Raw genomic sequence first — 23,309 nt, 5'->3', positions numbered from 1 at the left:
TTTGGAAGAGTGAACTGGATTTGATTTGGTTCACACATAAGCATCAGACTTGTTCTCACAGCTCTGCTTGCAGAATCTTTACTGTTGGCCACATGGCAGCCAGAAAGGATCCAGCTTGACTTTCACATTACAGGTTGAGTTTGCAGTGCTGATAGTAAGAAAAGTGTTTATTTGTAAACTGAGCAGATCTGGTTGATAAGACACAGAGGGAAAAAAAAACAAACAAAAACCCAAGTTGCCAGTTAACAAAAAAACCAACCACCACTTTTCAGAAAAAAATAAAAATGCTCTGAAGTGCAGTTATGCAAGTGATTCCAGCAGCGAGGGTGAGCTTCTAGATTTACTCCCTCTCAGCAATTCTCATATCAGATTTGCTTAATTTACATGTCAAATATGTTTTTGAAACTAATCAACTTTACAAGAGGTAAAGCAGCTTCTTCTCTGCATGGGTCAGCATTATCTTTTGATGTCAGTCATTCCTGATAATCTAAATTAAATTAATTTGACAATCACTAGAATAGCATTAGTCAGGACAAACTGATTTACTCCTCACATATGTAGGTGTCAGTTATACTTAGAGCATTGCCACAGGTGTTCCACTGTTATTCTCTATTAATAAGAATAGTTGGCAAACTTTAAAACATTTTGCAGAGTAATCATGGTAATCCTTTAAGAGGGAACATCTGTGTGTTGGGACTGTAAGCACCTCAAGGGCAGTGTGGCAAATTGCTGGCACTACTATGATGGGTCTCACGCTCTCTCTTCTTGGGGGTTCAGGGCACTATTTCTTGCCCCTGAACTGGGTATTAACTGCCCCACTAGTGTCCTAGAGGAGGGGAGTGGCGAGGGAGGGTCCCAGGCCCACCCTCTACTCTGGGTCCCAGCCCAGGGGCCCTAGGGATAGCAGTAAACCACCTGAACTCACGGTTCCTTCCCCTGGGCTACTTCCCTTTCCTGCCCTTCAGCTTGTGGGGCTTCCTGCCCTCCCTCTGCACAAACCAGGTGTCCCTTTACCTAGGGTCTTGGTCTTCTTAGCTCACAGCAGCACTTCTCCAAACTGTTCTCTGCACCAACACCAAACCACTCTGCTTCAACTCCTCCACTTGTCTGATTGAAGCAGGGTTTTTTTTAAACCAGGTGACTGGCTTCAGGTGTTCTAATTAATCTATAGCAAACTTTCTTCCCTCTACAGGGAATAAGGCTCCCTTCTAACTCTCTCCTGCTGCCCTCTGGCCATGCTGTATCACAGGCAGGGATTGTCATTTTTGTTAGACTTTAAATCATCATGCAGCACTGCATAAACAATAGGATTTTAATATTTAGGCCACATTTACAGCTCTGCACCAAGGGACTGATTCTCAACTGCTGGGGTAGTAAGTAGGTGGACCGCCAGATGCTTTTGAACAGACCCTGAAATCTTTACTTATTTTTCCCCCCCCCCCCATTATTTTCTCTGGAGTCTGGATTTTGATTATACCTTGACCAAGAAATTTGGACCTTGACAAACAATAATTGACTACCTGTAGCGGGGCGACCACTCACCGGTGCGGCACTCCTGTTGGTCATCCTGGGAATTAGCTCTTCCAGCCCAGAGCGCCCTCTGCAGACCAGTGTCTCACCTGCTGCTGGCCTCCCATGTCCCTCCCAGACCCTGTGCCCCTTTACCTTGGGGTGCTTCCCCCTGGCAGTGCCCCCACACTCAGTTTCCACTCCCAGGGGGAACCCCTACCCTTTATCCCCTCCTTGCCTCAGCAGCTACTGCCAGTCACCATCTAGCTCCCACTCACTGGGGCAGACTGCAGTCTGTACACCACCCATCATCGGCAAGGGGGGTTTGGACCTGCTGCCTTTGCCTAACCCTAGGCTGCACCTATACAACCCTAGTACCTTTCCCAGCCTTTAGCAAGGCCTGCAGCCTGGGGGTTCTCCAGCCCTGCTCCACTCAGGCACCCTGCTCAGCTCTCAGACAGCCAGGTCCATTTCCCTCTAAGGCTGAAGAGAGAGTGCCTGGCTAGCAGCCCTTTTATAGGGCCCGCTGATGCCTGATTGAGGCATTGCCCCAGCTGTGGCTGCATACAGGATTGAGACCTAACCACTTCATCAGATTTGTTTGGACCAATTAGACAGAGCTCTTTGTGGTAGGGTCTGTCTCTATGTTTTGTGTTTGTATAGTATCTGCACAGTAGGGCCCAGGTCTATAACTAGGGCTCCTAGATACTATGATAATACAAATAATAACAGAGGGCCCATCCTATGTAAAGAAGGCTTTTTAGCAGGACAAAATGTGATTCTAGCATATTACAGGTCTAAGTGAGCCCCAATTGGTGTTTTATTCCTATCAATAGTTTTTTGACACTGTTGTGACACTCTGTATCTCAGGGGAACACCCAGCACCCTCATGTTCATCCTTGTAAAATGACTGTGTGGTATCTAATGCAAAGTTTGTCATGTTGGGTGTCTTCGGAAGGCTCATGATGCACCGAGTATTGTGGTTATAGTGATGTTATAGTAATTGTTGTTACAGTAATGCTATAATAATGTTATAGGTTGCAATTTCATGTATATAGTTATGAGGCTGAAATGTATCCTCATGGCTTAAAGGAAACCCAGAGAAAAACTCCCCAGGAGCAGAGGGGCAGTTCACGCCTCATCAGGGCATGTATGGGACAAACCCAGCCCAGCCTCACAGGAACAATGGACACTGGCCTAGGCAGCAACAAAGGATCTGTTGGACTCTTGAGTGAGACACCCCCCTTCCTCTGGTCAGTTTGGGACTGCGCTGAGGTCATGCTCACCTGACTTTGAAGGGAGAGGGGAAGCCAAGAGGGAAGAAAGAACATGATAAAAGGGAGAGATGTTTGCCTCTCTCTTCCACCTACATCTACAGACACCACACCCAGCGACTGAAGCGCTGATCAAAGGGGAGACCCTGGCTGAAGAGCAACCAGACAGCCTGTGGTGAGAAGCATCTAAGTTTGTAAGGGCATTGAAAGTGTTAAGATCAACTTAGAATGCGTTTTGCTTTTATTCATTTGACCAAATTTGACTTGTTATGTTTTGACTTATAATCACTTAAAATCTATCTTTATAGTTAATAAATCAGTTTGTTTATTCTACCTGAAGCAGTGCGTTTGGTTTGAAGCGTGTCAGAGACTCCCCTTGGGATAACAAGCCTGGTACATATCAATTTCTTTGTTAAATTGACAAACTCATATAAGCTTGCAGCATCCAGCGGGCATAACTGGACACTGCAAGATGGAGGTTCCTAGGGTTGTGTCTAGGACCGGAGATATTGGCTAGTGTCATTCGGTTGCACAATTCAAGTATCAGCTTACATGCCAGAGGCTGTGTGTGATGTTTGCTGCATGTTCAAGATTCCAGTACTGCCAATACCATGTATTTTAGCAGCTCACTATATGTGGGGAGGGACCCACCCAAACAAAGCATAAGGGCCAGATCCTCTGCTCTGGCCAAGCTGTGCTCTGTGCAGGAAGCATTTATCCTGCTGGTAAGAGATCACCATAGAAAGAGGAGAGAGAAAAATATTATATTTTATTTTATATTATATTATATAAATATTTTATATTTACATACATACATACACACACACACACACACACCAAAATTGCTATGTACATGCACATTTTTTAAATATAATTCATACCCATTTGATTTTTCACCCTGATACAAAAGTGCCTCTTACCCAATCATTCCAGGTACCTTTCGGGTTCTTGCTAATGATGGGCTCCAGGCGTTTCAAGAGAGTCTGGCAAGCATCCTGGTGAAGAGAAAAGTTGGGGAAAATAATGCAAAAGTGGAGAAATAGACATTTGTCAGTATTTAATAATATTCAACATATTTTTTTGTCATGGTGGAAGTACTATCAGCAGAGAAGACATCCCATTTACTTCTAGAAATTATTACTCCTCATTTAATTCCGTAGACCCCTTTTTTCTGGGGAATCCATCACCTGTCTTCCACTTAGAGAAGGATGGTGAATCAGTTTCTTTTGAGGCTCTTAACACTTCCTGTCTATAGCCACCCAAACATGCCACCTCCTCAGTGAATTTGAAGGAAAAGTCTCAAATCCTGGGGAAAGGGAGGCTCAAGTTTGTTCCTGACTCCAGTTCTTCTGGGCCACACATTTTTAATATTTATGTGAAAATAGATTAATCTAGCTAATTGGTAAGGCCACTACTAGAGATGGGTGACCCTGAAACACTCCAGCAGGTCGGTCAGTTTAGATAAACATCTGGTTTCAGAGTAACAGCCGTGTTAGTCTGTATTCGCAAAAAGAAAAGGAGTACAATTGGTTAGTCTCTAAGGTGCCACAAGTACTCCTTTTCTTTTTGATAAACATCTGGAGGTTCTTATGCTCATCTAAATCTCAACAGAAGTAGTAGAACAGAGGTCCCATCTCTCCCCAAACCAGATCCTTCTCCTCCGCTCCCAGATCTGCACAACCAGGCCTCCTTCAGGCCTTTGCGTCATCCCTTACTCCAGGGCTCATGTGATACCCACTCTTCCCACCCCATCTTTGGATCAAGGAATCAAATACTCATGAGATCTTAAGTCTCTCTCCTGGGACTAGCCAAGTTTCTGCCTCCAAATCTGCCACCATTGTCAGGCTTCCCAATAAAATTACCACCCAGAGACACTGCTCCATTGTAACAGAGAAGCTTACAAAATGTGTAAGTTTTAATATAAAAAACAAGAGGCCTCTGTCCAGTAGAGAAACCAAAGATCAGCTAGGCCTGTGATTCTTTCATGAAAAAATAGGGAGGAAATTAAGGGTCTTGATTTAAGGAAGATGCGGAAGGATGAGAGAGAGGTAGGGAAGATTTGTTTAATTAAATTGACTCAAACCTTAAAATAATGTCTGGGATTAGTGTGAACTAGCACATGATCAGTGCCAGGTCTTTAAGAACTGGTTTGCTCACTTCATCGCAGGAGAGATAAGAGGCCTCCATTATATGCAGTGAGTGTTTAGTAAAAAAAACCTTAAGCCTTTTTGGGGAGCTTTGGGTTCTGTTCTGGAAACCCCAAACCACAACATAACAAAGAGTTTGGAATTCATCAAGAAGCAATGTTTCATATTCTTAGTGGCCACCTGCAATAGCCACACAATAGGTAATTTCAAGCTCTGTGGGACTGCTCATGTGCGTAAAATTAGGCACTTGCTTAAAAACCTTGATGAATGTGGGCTTTTAAAGTTCACTGGTAGACAAATATTACCCTTTACCTTTACTGCCATTCCATTGACATCAGTTCCAGCAGATGCTACTGAAGCACAAGCATTAGGAACAGTTGTTGTGCTTGTTTCACAAAAATGAATACTCGACATGGGGATCTTTAATTCCCGGCTGGCAACCTGGGGTGGGGAATGAACATACTCTCATTCCATTTGAAACACACATTTCTGAACATTGCAATAATATCAGCCTTCAAAAGGTATGTCTACACAGCAAAGAAAAACCCAGGACTTGGGCTGTTTCATTTTCACTAGGACCCTGCAGGGTGTGAGGTCCCAGAGCCCAGGCTCCAGCCTCGTGCCTGAAAGTCTACAAAGCAATGAAACAGCCCCACAGCTCAAGCCCTGCAAGCCTGAGTTGGCTGGCATGGGCCAGCCGTGGGTTTTTCTTTGCTGTGTAAAAATACCCTTAGACACTAGGTTATGGATTTGATAGGATTTGATCTAATAAATAAATTATTAGATATTCTTGCTCCAGAGCCTTCCATTTCCAATTGTAATCACATTGCTGTGTCTGTAGGGGTAAAGTGGAACAGAGGAATGATGGTCTTGTGGTTAAAGCACTAGACTGAGTCTCTATAGAGCTAAGTTCAATTCCTGATTCTGCTACAAACTTCCTGTGTGATCCTAAGCAAGTCATTAGGGTGTGTCTATATAGTTAAAAATAAACAAAATACTCCAAAACCCTATGGCAGCAAGTATCAGAGTCCAGGCCAATTGACTTGGGCTTGTGCTGCAGGTCTGAAAATAATAATGTAGATGTTGGGGCTCTGGCTGAGACTCCTGTTTTGGTTGGAGCCTGAACTGCTACTTTTAGCCCCACAGTGCAAGCCCAATTCAGTTGACCTGGGCTCTGAGACTTGCTACCACGGGTTTTTTTTGCTGCATAGATGTACCCAGTGTCTCTCTGTGCCTCAGTTCCCAGTCAGTCAAATGTGGATAACAATACAGTAGAACCCCGATTTTATGAACATCGATCTTAGGAAGAGATGGTTATATGTGCGCCTATGGGCGCTCCACTCTAAGTGCACATGTGCCCCATCAGCCTCAGATCATAGATTTTAGGTAGTAGTGTCTGTTCAGCTCACGCATGTGCCCCATGCAGCCCCATGCTCTGCACCGTGGCCATATATAGCTGTGCGGGTGAACTGCCTTCAGTTTCTTCTCTGCTGAGCAGCTCCATGGTAAAGAACTCAAAGCAGAGGGTAGGAGGGCAGGTAGTGTAGCATCCACAGGGACACATCTTGAAGAACCACAGTTACTGCACAGGGTGAGTAACCTTCTCTTCTTCTTTCAGTAGTGTCCCTGTGGGTGCGCCACTCTAGGTGACTACTGAGCAGTGCCCTCTATGGAGGGGTAGGTTTTGGAGTTGAGTCTAAGGCTGAAAATAGCACAGTAGAGACAAACATGGCATCAGAAGCTGAGACATGAGTAACTGTATAGTGTTCAGAAAAGGTCTGAATGGCGGTCCAAGTCATGGCTCTACATATTTCTGTACAGGAATGCTCTTAAGAAAGGCTAATGAAGCAGAAAGGGATCTTGTGGAGTGAGTTAATACTCTAGAAAGAGGTTGAATATCATGGGACTGATAACAATAGGTAATGCAGCCAGATAGCCAGTCTTTATTTGGAAATTGGAGATCCCTTAGTTCTGTCCACAATGGAGAGAAACAATCTGGGAAATTTTCTAAAGGACTTAGTTCTGTCTAGGTAAAAGGCTAATACCCTCCTGACATCAAGTATATGTAATGCCTCATCTTCTTTATTCTGGTGTGGCTTAGGGAAGAAAACTGGAAGTTGGATAGGTTGGTTTACCCGGAAGTCCAAGGATACCTTTGGTAAGAACTTGGGATGCAGTTGCAACATGACCTTTTCCTTAAAAAAGACTGAACAAGAGCTTTCCAGGTGTATGAACCAAGCATGTCTTAAGGCAGAAAATTCCTAAGTTGCGATGTAGGGTACGTTCTCTGTTCTGCATGAAAAGGTGTGGAATGGCTGGGAGAGGAATTGGTGGGCACGTTGCGAGCTGTGCCAGGTAAGGGTACCAGGTCTGTCTCGACCAAGTAGGAGCAATCAGAATAAGGTGAGCTCCATCCCTTTTTATTTTCAGCAGGACCTTTGATAGTAGGGGAAATGGAGGAAAGGTGTAGAGAAGGTCCTTGTCCCAGGGGAGGAGGAGAGCATCGCCCAGGGAGTGTTGTCCCATCCTCACTCTGGAGCAGTACTGTGGATATTTCTTGTTCAGGTGAGTTGCGAACAGGTCTGTGGATGGTATTCCCCATCATCTGAATAGGTTGTGAAGCACTATTGGGTGTATCTCCCCCTCATGGTCCTGCGGGAATGTGTGACTGAGACTGTCCGCTATTGAGTTTTATCTGCTGGGGACGTAAGCCATGGACAGTGTGACACTGTGTAAGATGCACCAGTTCCATAGCCTCATAGCTTCTGTGCATGGGGGGGGCGGCTTGGCTCCCCTCTGCCAACTGATGTAGTACATACAGGCTATGTTGTTTGTTAGGATCTTTGTATGTGATCCTGTGATCAGCAGGAGGAAATAGGTGCAGGCATTTCTGACTTGAGGAGATTGATGTGGAGGGATATCTCCACAGGTGACCATTTGCCTTGTATTGTGTGGCCGTTTAGATGCATGCCACACCTCTGAGTGATGCATCGGTGATGAGGAGCAACGATGGTGATGTTTGCGCAAATGGGATCCTTTTGCAAATGTTAGCTGGATCCTTCCACCAGTGTAAGGTGTTTTTGATCCTGGTGGGTGGTGATAGGGATTTGTTCAGCCTGTCCTTATTGGGTCTGTAAACTGAGCTGAACCACATTTGGAGGCATTGCATGTGAAGTCTGGCATGTGCTATTACCACCATGCCTGCTGCCGTATGCCCCAAGAGTTGGAGCAGAGCCTGGCTGGTATTTGGGGGCTGCTTTGAATGGTGTCTAGGAGTGTGACTAAGGATAGGAACCTGTGTTGAGGTAAGAAGGCTTTGGCCTGTAACAAATGGAGGTCAGCCCCTATGAATTCCAGGTGTTGCACTGGAGAGAGGTTGACTTCTGGGTGTTGATCTGTAGACACAGTTCCATAAACAAGTATATCGTAGCTTCACTGACTTGGTGAGCCTCATGATGAGACCAGGCTCTGAGGAGGCAATCATCTAGGTAAAAATAGATCATTATCCCTTGAGAACGTAAATGAGAGGGCACCACTGAGAGAATCTTGGAAAATACTTTTGGGGCTGATAATCCCAGAGGGGAGCACTCTGTATTTTTAATGGTCGTGTCCCAGAGTGAATCTGAGAAATCATCTGTGAGCCAGTAGGATTGAGATATGAAAATAGGCATCTTGAAGGTTGAGGGCTGTAAACCAGTCTCCCTGTTCCAATGTTGGAATGATCATTGACAAGGTGACCACCTTGAATTTTTGAGCCTCGATGAATTTGTTAGGAGCTGAGGTCTAGTGTGGGTCTCCAACCTCCCTTCTTTCTGGGTATTAGGAAATAACAAGAGTAGAACCCTTTGTCTCAAGATGCTGAGGTACTGGTTCTATGGCTCCTAACTGGAGGAAGCAATCTGTTTCTATTCATAGTAAACTCTTGTGAGAAGGGTCCCTGAAGAGGGATGCAGAAGGGTGTTGTGGAGGGAGGTAAGGAGGTAAAATGGATGGAGTACCCAGCTCAAACGATCTCTAGGACCCGTTGGTCTGAAATTATATATTCCCAGGCACTTCAGAGTGCTGCCAATCAGTGGCCAAATGGGTGTGGAATGATGGTTGGCTGTGTCAGTTGGGGGGGGGAGTACTTTGACCTGTCCATCAAAACAGCTTAGACGTAGAGGGCTAAGATGAAGATTGTGGGTCAGATGGTTTGCATTTAGGAAATTTCCCTTTCTTTCTTTGTGGCTTGTAGTGGCACTGAGGTTAGTACTGAGGCGCATTTGGTCTATGCTGGAATTGGGGACTAAATTGTCTCTTTTGTCCCAGTATATAGCTACCCAGTGACTGCAGGCTAGCCCTGCAGTCCCCCAGGGTATGAAGGGAGGCATCAGTCTTCTCAGTGAAGAGCTTCATGCCCTCAAATGGAAGGTGCTTAACCATGGACTGTACCTCCTTTGGGAAACCCAACAAAAGGAGCCATGACGCCAGAAGTGGAGATGGACCTAGCTGCTGTGTTGAAGGCAGATTACAGCAATATCTTTGGCACTAACTGGCCCTCCTGGATAATGGTCTTAAATGAGTCATGATATGCTTCTGGCATTGTCTCAATAAAGTCATTCAGTTTTATATAATCATATTTCACCATGAGGGGCTAATAGTTGGCAATACAGAATTGTAGGGTGCCTGAGGAGTACGCTTCTCTGCCGAAAAGGTCAAGGCACTTCCAATCCCTATTGTAGGGAGTAGCTCTTGACTGGTGTTGTGAGCCACAGGAGTTGAGATGGAGTCCACCACATTGGAGTTGGATGGTAGGTGGGAAAATAGGAATTCAGATTCCTTGGCAGGGATGTAGTAATTTTTGTCAGCTTGCTTGCAGGTTGGCGCCATCGATCCTGAGATTTGCCACACTGTCTGTCGGGTCTAACATGGTCTCATTAATCAGGAGGGCAATCTTTGAGGAGGATGAAGAGTGGATGATGTCAAGGAGTTGATGGTAGGTGTTCTTGACTTTTTCCAATGGTATCTGGAGTGTTTCTGCCACCTTCTTCGCCAACTCCTGGAAGAGACGAAAGTCGTCTGCCAAAGATGGTGGAGGAGGCATGATGGCTTCGTCTGGAGAGGAGTATAGGGTCCTTGGTGTCACTTCCTCCTCAGTACTGGTTTCCTGTTTCTCTATGTCTTGAGATGGTTCTGAAGCCTTGGATGCTGCAGCCAAGGGAGTGTGCCTCCAAGGTTTCTGGGCGAGGCTCAAAGCTTGAGAGGCTTATTGGTGTTGTGCCACGCAAGGGTCCCAATATGGCCACTGGAGTGGTCATGGCACCCCTGGGTGGCCATACCAAGGTGGGGCCATCTGTGACTATATCCTTGGGCTCTGTTGGTAATGAGCACCATATGGAGCTTGGGAGGAGTACTGCAAAACTACCTCTTCTGGCTCACTACAAACTAGGAGGCTAACTAACTACAGAAATGCAGATTAAAGTAATAGTCCTAGTGGACTGCAAATAGCTCTGTCTTTAGCCAGCGTGGTTGAGAAGAAACTGAAGGGGGTTAAGGCCACGCGCGCTGGCTAGCCTCGTGGGGCAGCACGAGGAGAGACAGTGCATGTGCAGGCCTAACGGACACTGCTACCAAAGTTCTCCGATCAGCAGTGCAGGGACACAAACACACCTACAATGGAGCCCCTATAGGAACACTACTCAAAGAAGAACTGAGGGTGGTTCACCTATGCAGCTCTATATGGTTACGGTGCAGGGCAAAAGGCTGCATGGGTCACATGCACGGTCAGAAAGAACACTGCTAACTAAAATCTCGGATCTGAGGAACATGGGGTTCATGCACACCTAGAGTGGAGCACCCATGGGGACAATACTCGAAGACCAACAGGTTATATGAATCATTTTTCTGCTGCCAAAATCATCTTTCTGCTACTCAATGTGACTTCAATCCTTCAGCCAACATTCAAGCAGCAGCACAGGGTTGAAAAGACTGAGAGATTTGGTGAGAAAGAAGATGTGCAATTCTCTCACACAAAAAAAAAAATAAAAAAAATAAAGCATGCTGTATGAATTTATAACCATTTGTTATGTACACTATCAACAGAGTTAATTTATTAACTTATGCACTGTTCCTGCTGTAATTTTGAGATGTTCAATTGTATTATTTTTTTGATCTTATGAACTCCTCAATCCCCAATTGGTTAATAAAATACGAGTTCTGCTGCATTCCTTTTGTCTCTTTTGTTTATATAGTTGACGTGCTCCATGTGGCAATGACTGCATTTTACAACAGGTTTGTACAGTGCCAAACAAAAAGGGGCCCAACACTGACCACAGCCTTCAGGCACTACTGTAATACAAATAAGTAATAGTAATAATAAGGTGGTTCCTGTAAGCTATTCGTCTTCTCTGCCTGCTCCCACTGTGGCCCTTAACAAAGCTGGCTATGGGAGCAGCTCACATACACAGGGCTTGTTTGCCTGCCAGAACAAGGGACTTTTCTCTGCTGCCATAACTCTGTTGATGTCAATAGAGTTATGCCAGAGAAGAATTTGTCTCTATCTGTGTTCACTATCTGTGTTCACAGTCTTGCTACAGCTTTTCCAATAACTAAACATCTGTTTAGCAGTGTTTGTCCATAGTACGTCTTTAGCACATGGCTAATATTTGATTTTGGTACCTGGATCATTTTGGTGTGAATGCCTTGTCCCATTTCAATTCCACCATGAGTTAGAAGCACAGAACCATCCATATAGATATGAACCAGAGCAGCAGCCTAAAGAGAGAGAGCAGAAATGGACTACTGAGTGCTGTTACTACCCTATGATTTAACGGAAAAAGGATCTGCATTTAACATGGGGCAATGCATCAAAAGCAGAAGGGATGGCGCCTTGAAGTGCATTGTGATTTTAGATGCTATAACCTTATCTGCCGAGACAGAATCAGAGGCCATTTGGAATTCCAGCATCAGCTCTGTCTCTACATTAAACTTCAAGTGAGGAGATATCAGTTTATGGAGGTTTGTTTCTCATGATGTTAGGAACACAAGGAAAGAAACTGAACTACATGGAATCATAGAACTGGAAGGGACCTTGAGAGGTCATCTAGTCCAGTCCCCTGCACTCATGGCAGAACTAAGTATTACCTAGACCATCCCTGACAGGAGTTTGTCCAACCTGCTCTTAAAAATCTCCAATGATGGAGATTTCACAACCTCCCTAGGCAATTTATTCCAGTGCTTAACCACCCTGACAGTTAGGAAGTTTCTCCTAATGTCCAACCTAAACCACACTTGCTGCAATTTAAGCCCATTGCTTCTTGTCCTATCCTCAGAGGTTAAGAAAAACAATTTTTCTTCCTCCTCCTTGTAACAACCTTTTACGTACTTGAAAACTGTTATCATGTCCCCTCTCAGTCTTCTCTTTTCCAGACCAAACAAACCTAATTTTTTCAATCTTCCCTCAGAGGTCATGTTTTTTAGACCTTTAATTATTTTTGTTGCTCTTCTCTGGACTCTCTCCAAGTTGTCCACGTCCTTCCTGAAATGTGGTGCCCAGAACTGGACACAATACTCCAGTTGAGGCCTAATCAGTGCAGAGTATAGCAGAAGAATTACTTCTCATGTCTTGCTTACAACACTCCGGCTAATACATCCCAGAACGATGTTCGCTTTTTTGGCAACAGCGTTACACTGTTGACTCATATTTAGCTTGTGGCCCACTATGACCCCCAGATTCCTTTCCGCAGGACTCCTTCCTAGGCAGTCATTTCCCATTTTGTATGTGTGCAACTGATTGTTCCTTCCCAAGTGGAGTACTTTGCATTTGTCCTTATTGAATTTCATCGTATTTACTTCAGACCATTTCTCCAGTTTGTCCAGATCATTTTGAATTGTAATCCTATTCTCCAAAACACTTGCAACCCCTTCCAGCTACATAGTCTAGTCATTTCTAAAAATGGCTAGAGTCATCACATTTTTGCATAGCAATTATATGCTTTAATAAGGCATCCCCCTATCTGACACGCTCTCCTGTAGCAGGTTGCCACATATCAAGTGTGCCTTCCTCAGTTTCCCCTTAGACTAGCCATAAAAAGAACAGTCTCTCTTACTGTCAAATTCAAAGTCTCACCTCTGGGCATAATTTATTCATGTACATGTAAGACCCCTCATGGTAAAACTGTTCTCTTAATTCCCACAGTAAAATATATCAAGGTACAGTGATTTTCCATTCCTCTCTCCAGGACCATCACTTCCAGGTCATCCACACGTGAGTCCACCAGCACTTGGCTCTCAGTTCCTTTCTGTCCTTGTTCCAGAGCCCCACACTCCCAGCCATCCACATGAGTGTGATCAGTCTCATGATTCTTCTACCCAACACACAGTCCAATGATTCAGCCCTTTTCAGCCTCCCAGCGCTGGCTCTATGGCTCAGGAAGATTAGCAGGCCAACTCCTCTGCTAGTCTCCTAGCTTTTAGCCCTCTTCAGTCTCCTGGGACTGGCCCCTCTGCTGGTCTCCTAGCCAATTCCTCCCTATTCCCAGGCAGGGACTGGAAACCTTTCTGTTCTCTGCAGTGTCCTTGTCTCTCCCAGGCAGCTGCCACCTGCTGCTTTTATTGCTCTGCTTTCTCAGGCATTTCTCTGGATCTGACTCACCAGATCTCCAACTCACCTGGTCTTCTCCCCTCTAGGGTTCAGGTGCTCTCTGAAGCCTAAATGGGTGTCAACTGACTGTCACCCTGTGACAGATGTTTATATAAAAACATTGCTGCAAGTTCTATTTTCTCTCTTGTTAATGTTTTCAAGCCTCTGGACTTTTTGGGGAGCCATGAATTGGATAGACTGACAGTACTGGTCAGAGCCAGTTGAGTCCTGAATGGGGTTTCTTTCCAACCCCCACAACTCAGCCATAAACTGCATCACAGTCTGCAATAGACCCTGTGAATAAAATGTTGAGGAGAGGCTGCAAATTGGGTGTGACATTCTGTCACCTTCTGGATTGATTTATTTTTCAGTGTATAAAAGGTGCTTATCGAACAAGATCTGAACACATCCCCAACATTAAACATACCACACAAGTCATCAATATGTATTAAATCTCCTCCTCCAACTCTCTTTTCCTAACGCTTACCCCCCATGACCTGCAAATGATAAGCATGAAAAAGCAGCTTTCCCTAGTGCCCAAAGTTCAACAGGCTTGGGTTCAGGGGGGAGAAAATTCTAGAGGTGAGAACACTTTGAAGACAATGTCTTGCCTTCAGTACCCAAAAACTTAAACTTAGACACTGGTAGTAAGAGGCCTTCATCTGTTCTTATCCTATGTAGTATGTTACAGGGAAGCTAGCCATGGCTCAAACTACATGGGCTTTACAGATCAAAATTAACACCTTTGATTGCACCTGGAAGTGACTCAGAAGCTGATGCAGCCTATGGATAACAGGTGTTAGGATGTGGACAAGTATTCATCTGGGATTAAAGTTACGGTATATTTTTTGTTATCTAAACTAGGTAAAATTTAGCCTTCCAAGGGTGAAAGGCTTAGGCCATTGTGTTAGTCAGCATTTTTAAAGCTGCTTTAAAGCCAACTGACCTGACTTAGAAAACGCGTGAACAAGCCAAATGGAAACTTCATGGGAATAATGGCAATCCCCTTCTTCTTCCAGTAATTTTGCTTGTTAAATTCTTCCACAGCTGTTTTCCTGCTGTAGTATTCAGACTTCTCCATACATTCATTCCAACACCTTACCAGGTTCTCTGGATCAAGCTCTTGAAAGTAGCATAATTGTTCAGTTTCTTTGTACATGTTTATTTCTCTAACCTGAAACAGGAGAATTAACCCAGATCATACAATCTTCATAAAAGCAGACTACTACTTTTGGGATTAGCGGTCAAATAGTAAGCAAAATGCATTCTTGAGTATTTTCATGATTACTCATGACAAGCTGGGTAAAGCATGACAGTGGGGCCATATTATTCATTTTTGAAAGCAGTCAAACTCTGAGTGCGAAATATTTTAAAATTTTAGCACAATTTCATCCAGAAAGTCATACCCACAATGTTTTGTTTTGTTACTCTCATCTTTAAAATATTTTAGTCATTCAATCTGGAAACAGACAAAATACCATGTGACTCAGGTGACCAGTCACAAAATCAAGAGTAACTAGTAGCAACAAACACTTTGTAGTGAATTCGGGACTTGTAAACGATTAGTTCTAGCTAGTCAGCCAACCCAGGAGTTCTCAAATATTTCATTGTGTGGGCCACACTTTAACACAGGTTGCACAGTACAAAAGAGTAAAAAAAAATAAACTGTTTCATTTCAATGCTAATAATCCTTTTTCCTTACCTTTTCTGGTGATAAATCACTTTTGGCTGCAATGGCTGTTATCCAGGATTCTGTAATCAGTCCTGACTGTGGGAAACCAAAACCTCGGAACGCTGTGTTTGACGGCAAGTTCGTCTTGCAGGCGCGACTGCAGCACCGCAGGTTGGGAATCTTGTAAGCATTATCCATTTTTAGTAAGACTACCTCTGCTACCTTGAGTATGGGAACAGGTACAGCTAAACATCAGAACAGCTCTTCCCTTAAAATTACATTCACATTTAAACTAATAAACATTCCTCCTCTTAGAGAAAGGACTTGGACTTGAGACAATTCGGACAATAGAAGAATATTTTAAGCTTTTATTTTTTTATTTTTAAAGTTTCTATAAATCCTATGTAACAAGAATACTCTACACTCATTACATCTACATTTCCCACATAGCATGATCTTACATTTCAATAGTTTTGTTAGCATATGCAAGGAACGTAGTAGACACAATAGCAGTTGATATATAATTAGTGAGCTACAATAGTCGCTCCATAGTTAAGGCTGCAAATGAAATTCCATTATAAGCCTGATTTTGGCCTAAGTCTAAAAATTTACAAAAATTCATATAAATCTAAAAAACTGTAGTTTAGATCTGGGCCTGAAGCAAAAATTTTCCACATAATTTGAAATGAACTGGACAAAGGGATCTAAGGATGTGCAGAGTTAAAGTTCATTTCTCAAAGAAGCCACCACTACAAAAGTCTTTTAACTTTGGTTTTTGTTTTCATATTTGTTTATTTTTCTACAAACCTGAAAAAAAAAACACCCAAACCCCACAAGAGAGAAAACTTTGTTTACTGGACTGTCCAGGCTGGGTTCTAATACTCAGCACCAAAACGTAGTTGATTAAACTCTACCTTTAAAAAAATGATAAACTGTTTTAGTTTAATGCATAACCAGGAACTGTTGGTTCCCCCACATGAAGTGTAGAGAAGTGTAACCATAGTTCTGCATTTCCTGGGTTTCTAAAGCATAAGGGTTTGTTTTTAATACTAATATTCTTGAAAGATATTACTGCACTCCCATCACAGAGAAGAGCCTGCAATCTTAACTTTGCTATAACGAAACTTTCAATATGATGATAAATTAAAACATTATTCACAGAATATAGGTAACCCTAATGCCCCATGGGCAAATTTTGGCTTTGAATGTGCAAATAACTCCTATTGATGTCAGCAGAAATGGCGCATATATATCCAATGGGACAACTGGTCTTTAAGAATCGAATTGCTACTGGGTGTGGTGTCTATCTATCTATATAGTCAGCGGTAACAGGTATATGAATTCAAATGTACAATTGGGGGACAATGGGGAAAGGAGGGAGGGCTAAGTAGTATCTGTGTGAAGACTGAATTATCCTGCTGAGTGTGAGTGAAAGACTGCTGGCAATCTCAGGTAGTTTTTAATATTCTAAGCACTATGGAGATTTTCCCATTGTCAGAACCTTCCAGATTCCCTGTGGCCATAAAATGATTGTGCAGACTGTGGGGCATAGGACATTTGTGGGGAATAGACTATTAGCTACCACCATAACTTGAACATAACTCTGAGTAATATTCCATTAAGAGAATGTGTGAGGAAATGCCAAAAGGGAACACTGAGCTAGGTCAGGAGAGGTAGTTTCTCTTATGGGGGCCTTTTCCGACACACACTCAGAATCCCCACAACACAGGCTAGAAGGACAATCCTACAAGAAGTGAGCCAAGGAACCTGACCTTCCACAATGTTTCCAGCAAACAATTCCTCCCATGTTATGACTAGAAAATCTGCCCCTTTATAAAACCCTTACCAGAATAGAGTCATCAGGCGTGCATCCTCCATTAATATAGTATTTGGCATCTGCAGCCATGATCCTACCATCATTCATGAAGCCAACCTAAAATGGATTAATACAGATGTCTTAGACTTGTTCAGTCCTTGAACTACTCTTTACTTGTCCCACCACACAGTACAGAAAGTATAAATACAAACATTACCATCATCTCTTTTTTCCAACACCAAGGTTGAGCAGGGCTGATCTTACTCATTTTGTCAGTTTTTTGGTTTAAGAAAGTACATATACGGCCAGCAACCTCAAGTCTAGGCAGCCCCTTTCTGTTCACTACTCACTGAGAGTACCTGGGTTGTACCATGAGAAAGTTGGAGAGAGACATTGGGTTTGTGGCCTGGTCAGGTTGCTGCTCCCACCACGGAGTTGGCCCTGTCAATGTTTCACTTGCCAGCAGAATCTGCTAGCAGGAATCTACTCACTGTATGCAACCCTCAAGTACAAACAGGTTATACATTTTGCAACTAAATGTCAGTTACACAATTAAGGCTATATTGTGCCACTAATTTTTAAGCAAAACGCTGTTGAACCCATGGGGAAATGGGTTGTTAAGCAACAGACTTTCCAAACTCCCAGTTGTGACCTGTATCAGTCCAGCACATACCACAAGTTTCTTTTGTCTAGCAATGTGCACCTCAGTGGAATGGGATGTTGCTGGAAAGTCTAATGTCTTCCTGAGCCTTCCCCTGGAGATGGCTGATTAGTGTGCTGTGCCACAATCAGTAAATGCTAATGTTTAAAGTGAAGTTCTATTCTGAGAAGTGATTGTAAAAAAATGGCACCTTCTTATTCAGCAGATCTGCAGCTTGGTTCTTGCCCTGGGCAGGCCGCAGACTATACCCTTTGAACCCACTGACCAAAAACCCCATAACTCACCTGAGCTGTAAATGGTGTTCTTCAAGCTGCGTTGCACATGTCTATTCCACATTAGGTGTGGGCACTCAGTACATTGTAGCTGGAGATTTGCAGTGTACATGCCCCGTGCATCCTCATATATTCAGTCAGGGGCACAAAGGGAAGAGCTTCCCCAACCCACTCCAGTGCCTTCGCACTGGATTCATAATGATCATTGACTCCAAAGTAGAGGGGAAGGAGGGAATGCTGTGGAATAGACATGTGCAACACATCTCAAAGAACAACAGTTACATACAGGTAAGTCACTTTTTTCTTCGAGTGACTGGAGTGTCTACTCCACATGAGATGACTCTCAAGCAGTACTGCACAGAGGATGAGCTCAGAGGTTACTGAAACAGCAACTGCAGAACAGCCTTTCCAAAGCCTAAATCATCTCTGGAGGCTGATGCTATGGCATAATGCCTGGCAAATGTGTGTCCTGAAGACCAAGTCATGGCTTTGCTGATAGCAGCAGCTGGAACATTGTTTAGGAAAAGCTACTGTGGCTTGTAGAATATTCTGACAGTTTCAAAGGTAGCACAGATTTGACAATGTCATAACACAAAGATATGCAAGAGGTAATCCAACTGAAAATCCTCTGTGCTGGAACCGCTAGTCCTCTCATCCTTTCCGCATAAGAAACAACCAAACAAGATGAGGAGTGGAAGGGCTTAGTCCTGTTCAAATAAAAGGTAAGGGTCCAGTGAACTTCCAGTTTATGAACTCTTTCCTCATCCTTGTCCATGTGTGGCTTGGGAAAGAAAGTAGGTAAGTGATTGGTCTGGTTGAGATGGGAATCTGAGACTATCTTTGTCAGGAATGTGGGGTGAGGTCTCAGAGAAACCTTCTCTTTATAAAAAATTGTATAAGTGCCTGAAATTTTCCAGCTCTCCTAGCACATGTGAAGTCCACTAGAAAAGCTACCTTAGCTGATAAGTATGAAAGGGCTCATCAAACTAAAGGTTAAAAGGGTTGACCCATTAGCGCTGATGACTCCAAAGTTCAAATTCCAGGGAGAAGATGAATCTTTCAGTGGTGCATGAAGCCTGCTTATTCCTTTTAAAAATCAGATTGTCACAGGGTTAGAAAATACAGACCGACCTTGGACTGGAGGGTGAAAGACTGACAGTACTGGCAGGTGCATTTTCAGAAAACTGACTGACAGGCCTGTCTCTTTCAGATGAAGCAAATACTCTAGAACATCTTGAGCCTCGGTCTCTGAAGAGGGTATATTCTGTGGCTTGTGCAGAGCAAGAACCATTTCCATTTGTGCAGGTAAAGGATCCTGGTGGACTGTTTCCTGCTGTTCAGTAAGATGTTCTGGACTGCCAGTGAACAAACCTTTTCCTCAGAGTCTAGCCAGTCAGCAGCCATGTCATGAGGGTTGGGATGTAAAAGGTGGCAGTGACTCTAGAATACAATGTCCTTGTTCTGAGGTAGAACCAGAAACAGCTGAACTGATGACCTCTAGAGATCTGAAAACCACTGCTGCGTTGGCCACGCGGGTGCTATTAAGATGTGATGAAGTGGGAATGTTCTTAATGTTTTCTTCAAATACTGTGTGGGTGCCTCAGTTTCCCCTATGCCTTTCTTAAGTATCTAGGTAGTGGGATAGGGGTGTGTGATTGTTCCAGAGCCCTAGAGGGTGAGTGTGATGCTATCTGCACAGAGAACAGCCAACACTCTGTCTCCTGGCAACTAATGGCCTGGATCCCTCCCTTGCAAAGGTGCCAACTGAAGGTGTTGGAGAACAAAGAGATCAGGTGGCCTCCTGGCCCGGGAAAGAGACAAAGGCCAAGGGGGGGCTTCAGTTTAGAGCTGGCTGGGGAAATGGAGGGAGGCCCAGAACTGGGTTCTGGGCTCCCTAATTCCCCCATGATGGACCTGACTGAGGGGTCCTGTTCTCTGTACCTACAAGCTCTGATTTAGACAGTGTTCCTGTTGTCTAATAAACCTTCTCTTTTACCGGCTGGCTGAGAGTCACACCTGACTGTGGAGTTAGGGTGCAGGGCCCTCTGGCTTCCCCAGGAGCCCCACCTGTGCGGACTCGCTGTGGGAAGCACACGGTGTGAAAAGGGGATGCTGAATGCTCCGAGGTCAGGCCCAGGAAGGTCGAAGCTGTGTAAGCTTCTTGCCCTGGAGACAGTCTGCTCACAGAGAGGAGGCTCCCCCAGAGTCCAGACTGGCTTCGTATGGGGTAGTTCCGGAGCATCGCCCAGGGACTCCGTGACATAAGATCATTGTGGCATGGTTCTGTTTCAATGTGAAGATTACCGTGGGAATCAAAGGAACAAGAGGGAAAACATACAACAAACATGACATCCATTGGAGCAAGAAGGCGTACGTGAGTGACCCTAGGCTGTGACCCACCCTGGAGAGGAACTGATGGCACTTTCTGTTCTGCTTCATGGTGAATAAATCTATGGTGGGTTTCCCCCAGGCCTGGAAGACAGCTTTTACTACATTGGTTCTCAGAAACCAATAATGGCCTGCTGAACCGCCTGCTGAGGTGGTGAGCCATGCAATTCTGAAGACCTGGCAGATGAGACACTGAGTATTCTCTTGTTCAGAATGCAGAAATTCCACTGCCTGACAGCCTGTTGGCAAAGCTGATCAAATCCCTGTCTGTTCAGGTAGAACATTGCTGTAGAATTGTCTGTTACGATGTGCACACCCTTGCCCCTGATTTGATGTAAAGAGTCTTGACATGCTTAGAGAATTGCTCTCAGTTCCAGCACATTTATGTGTAAAGATAACTCTTCATCTGTCTACAGGCCTTAAGCCCGGAGAGCCCCCAGATGTGCACTCTGATCTAAGGAAGACACATATGTATGCAACTTGGAACAAATTTTGAAAGAGAAAGTAGTTAAGGACTTAGCAGTTAACAGTAATTGGGATAAAATACGATATAGTTTTATAAAAGGTAGATTGTGCCAGACCAACGTGATCTCCTTCTTGGAGAAGATAACTGATTTTTCAGACAAAGGAAATGCAGTAGATCTAATCTACCTGGATTTCAGTAAGGCATTTTATATAGTTCCACATGGGAAATTATTAGTTAAATTGGAGATGAAGGGGGTTAATATGAGAACTGAAAGGTGGAGAAGGAACTGGCTAAAGGGGAGACTACAAGGGGTCACACTGAAAGGAGAACTGTCAGGCTGAGGGATGTTACTAGTGGAGTTCCTCAGGGACTGGTCTTGGGACCAATCTTATTTAACATTTTTATTACTGACCTTGGCACAAAGAGTGGGAATGTGCTAATAAAATTTGTGGGTGACACAAAGTTGGGAGGTATTGCCAATACGGAGGAGGACTGGAATATCATACAACATGATCTGGACAACCACGTAAACTGGAGTAATAGAAATAGGATGAAATTTAATAGTGCAAAGTGCAAGGTTATGCATTTAGGGACTAACAACAAGAATTTTTGCTATAAGCTGGGGACATATCAGTTGGAAGTGACAGAAGAGGAGAAAGACCTGGGTGTATAGGTTTCAGAGTAGCAGCCGTGTTAGTCTGTATTCGCAAAAAGAAAAGGAGTACTAGTCTCTAAGGTGCCACTAGTACTCCTTTTCTTTCTGGGTGTATAGGTTGATCACAGGATGACTATGAGCTGCCAGTGTGATGTGGCCATAAAAAAGGATAATGCAGTCCTAGGATGCCTCAGTTGAGGTATTTCCAGCAGAGACAAGGAGGTGTTAGTACCATTATACAAAGCACTGATGAGACCTTGTCTGGAATACTGTATGCAATTCTGGTCTCCAATGTTTAAGAAAGATGAATTCAAACTGGAACAGGTGCAGAGAAGGGCTACAAGGATGATCCGAGGTATAGAAAACCTACTTTACGAGAGGAGACTCAAAAAGCTTGGCTTGTTTAGCATAACCAAAAGAAGACTGAGGGAAGATGATTGCTCTCTATAAGGTGCCATGGGCTAAGAGGGAAGGCCCTCTCATGGATCAGTAACTGGTTAAAAGATAGGAAACAAAAGATAGGAATAAATGGTCAGTTTTCAGAATGGAGAGAGGTAAATAGTAGTGTCCCACAGTGGTTTGTACTGGGACCAGTACTGTACAACATATTCATAAATGACCTGGAAAAGGGGTAAATAGGTGGCAAAATTTGCAGATGATGCAAAACAACTCAAGATAGTTAAGATAGATTGCAAAGAGTTACAAAGTGACAAAATTGGGTGACTGGGCAACAAAATGGCAGATGAAATTCAATGTTGATAATGGCAAAGTAATGCAAAGTAAGTCCCCAATTTATAGCAAAAACATAATCCCAATTTATACATATAAAATGATGGGGTCTAAATTAGCTTTACCACTCAAGAAAGAGATCTTGGAGTCATTGTGGATAGTCCTCTGAAAACATCTACTCAATGTGCAGCGGCAGTCAAAAAAACCTAAAAATGTTGGGAATCATTAGGAAAGGAATAGAAAATAAGACAGAAATATCATATTGCCTCTATATAAATCCATGGTACACCCACATCTTGAATAATGCATGCAGATGTGGTTGCCCTGTCTAAAAAAAAAAAAAAAAATTGGAATTGGAAAAGGTTCAGAAAAGGGCAACAAAAATGATCAGGGGGATGAAACAGCTTCTATATGAGGAGAGATTAATAAGACTGGGACTTTTCAGCTTGGAAAAGAGACAACTAAGGGGAGATATGATAGAGGTCTATAAAATCATGACTGGTGCGGAGAAAGTAAATAAGGAAGTGTTATTTACTCCTCATAACACAAGAACTAGGGGTGAAATTAATAGGCACATGTTTAAAACAAACAAAAGGAAGTATTTCTTCACACAACGCACAGTCAAACTGTGGAACTTTGCCAGAGGATGTTGTGAAGGCCAAGCCTATAACAGGGTTAAAAAAAAAACTAGATAAATTCATGGAGGACAGATCCATCAATGGCTGTTAGCAAGGATAGGAAGGGATGGTGTCTGTAGCCTCTCTTTGCCAGAAGCTGGGAATGGGCAACCGGAGATGGATCACTTGATAATTACCTGTTCTGTTCATTCCCTCTAAAGCACCTGGCATTGGCCACTGTCAGAAGACAGGATACTAGGCTAGATGGACCATTGATCTGACCCAGTATGGCCATTCTTATATTCTTATGCAAATATATCAGAGGGATAAGTACCAGAGAGGGAGAGGAGTTATTTAAGTTACCCGCCAATGTGGTCACAAGAACAAATGGGTACAAACTGGCCATCAACAAGTTTAGGTTTGCAATTAGATGAAGGTTCTTAACCACCAGTGGAGTGAAGTTCCGGAACAGCCCTCCCAGAA

The 23,309-nt window shown here is 43.7% G+C and overlaps 1 protein-coding gene across 2 annotated transcripts in view; it reads right to left on the bottom strand.

Moving 5' to 3' along the window:
- Nucleotides 1–23,309, bottom strand: part of LOC140895790 (aldehyde oxidase 1) — a 76,310-nt gene that overhangs the window by 10,505 nt on the left and 42,496 nt on the right. For both annotated transcript variants that reach the window (XM_073306342.2, XM_073306341.2), the window contains 6 exons: nucleotides 17,069–17,155; nucleotides 15,253–15,444; nucleotides 14,497–14,724; nucleotides 11,588–11,683; nucleotides 5,243–5,371; nucleotides 3,704–3,778 (listed from right to left, as the gene is read on the bottom strand). In XM_073306342.2, coding sequence (XP_073162443.1) covers nucleotides 3,704–3,778; nucleotides 5,243–5,371; nucleotides 11,588–11,683; nucleotides 14,497–14,724; nucleotides 15,253–15,444; nucleotides 17,069–17,155 — 807 coding nt within the window. The remainder of the gene's footprint in view (nucleotides 1–3,703; nucleotides 3,779–5,242; nucleotides 5,372–11,587; nucleotides 11,684–14,496; nucleotides 14,725–15,252; nucleotides 15,445–17,068; nucleotides 17,156–23,309) is intronic.

This window comes from Lepidochelys kempii, chromosome 11, assembly GCF_965140285.1.
Source record: "Lepidochelys kempii isolate rLepKem1 chromosome 11, rLepKem1.hap1, whole genome shotgun sequence".
In the NCBI taxonomy this organism is placed as follows: domain Eukaryota; kingdom Metazoa; phylum Chordata; order Testudines; family Cheloniidae; genus Lepidochelys; species Lepidochelys kempii.
This window is presented reverse-complemented; position numbering and strand designations above follow the sequence as displayed.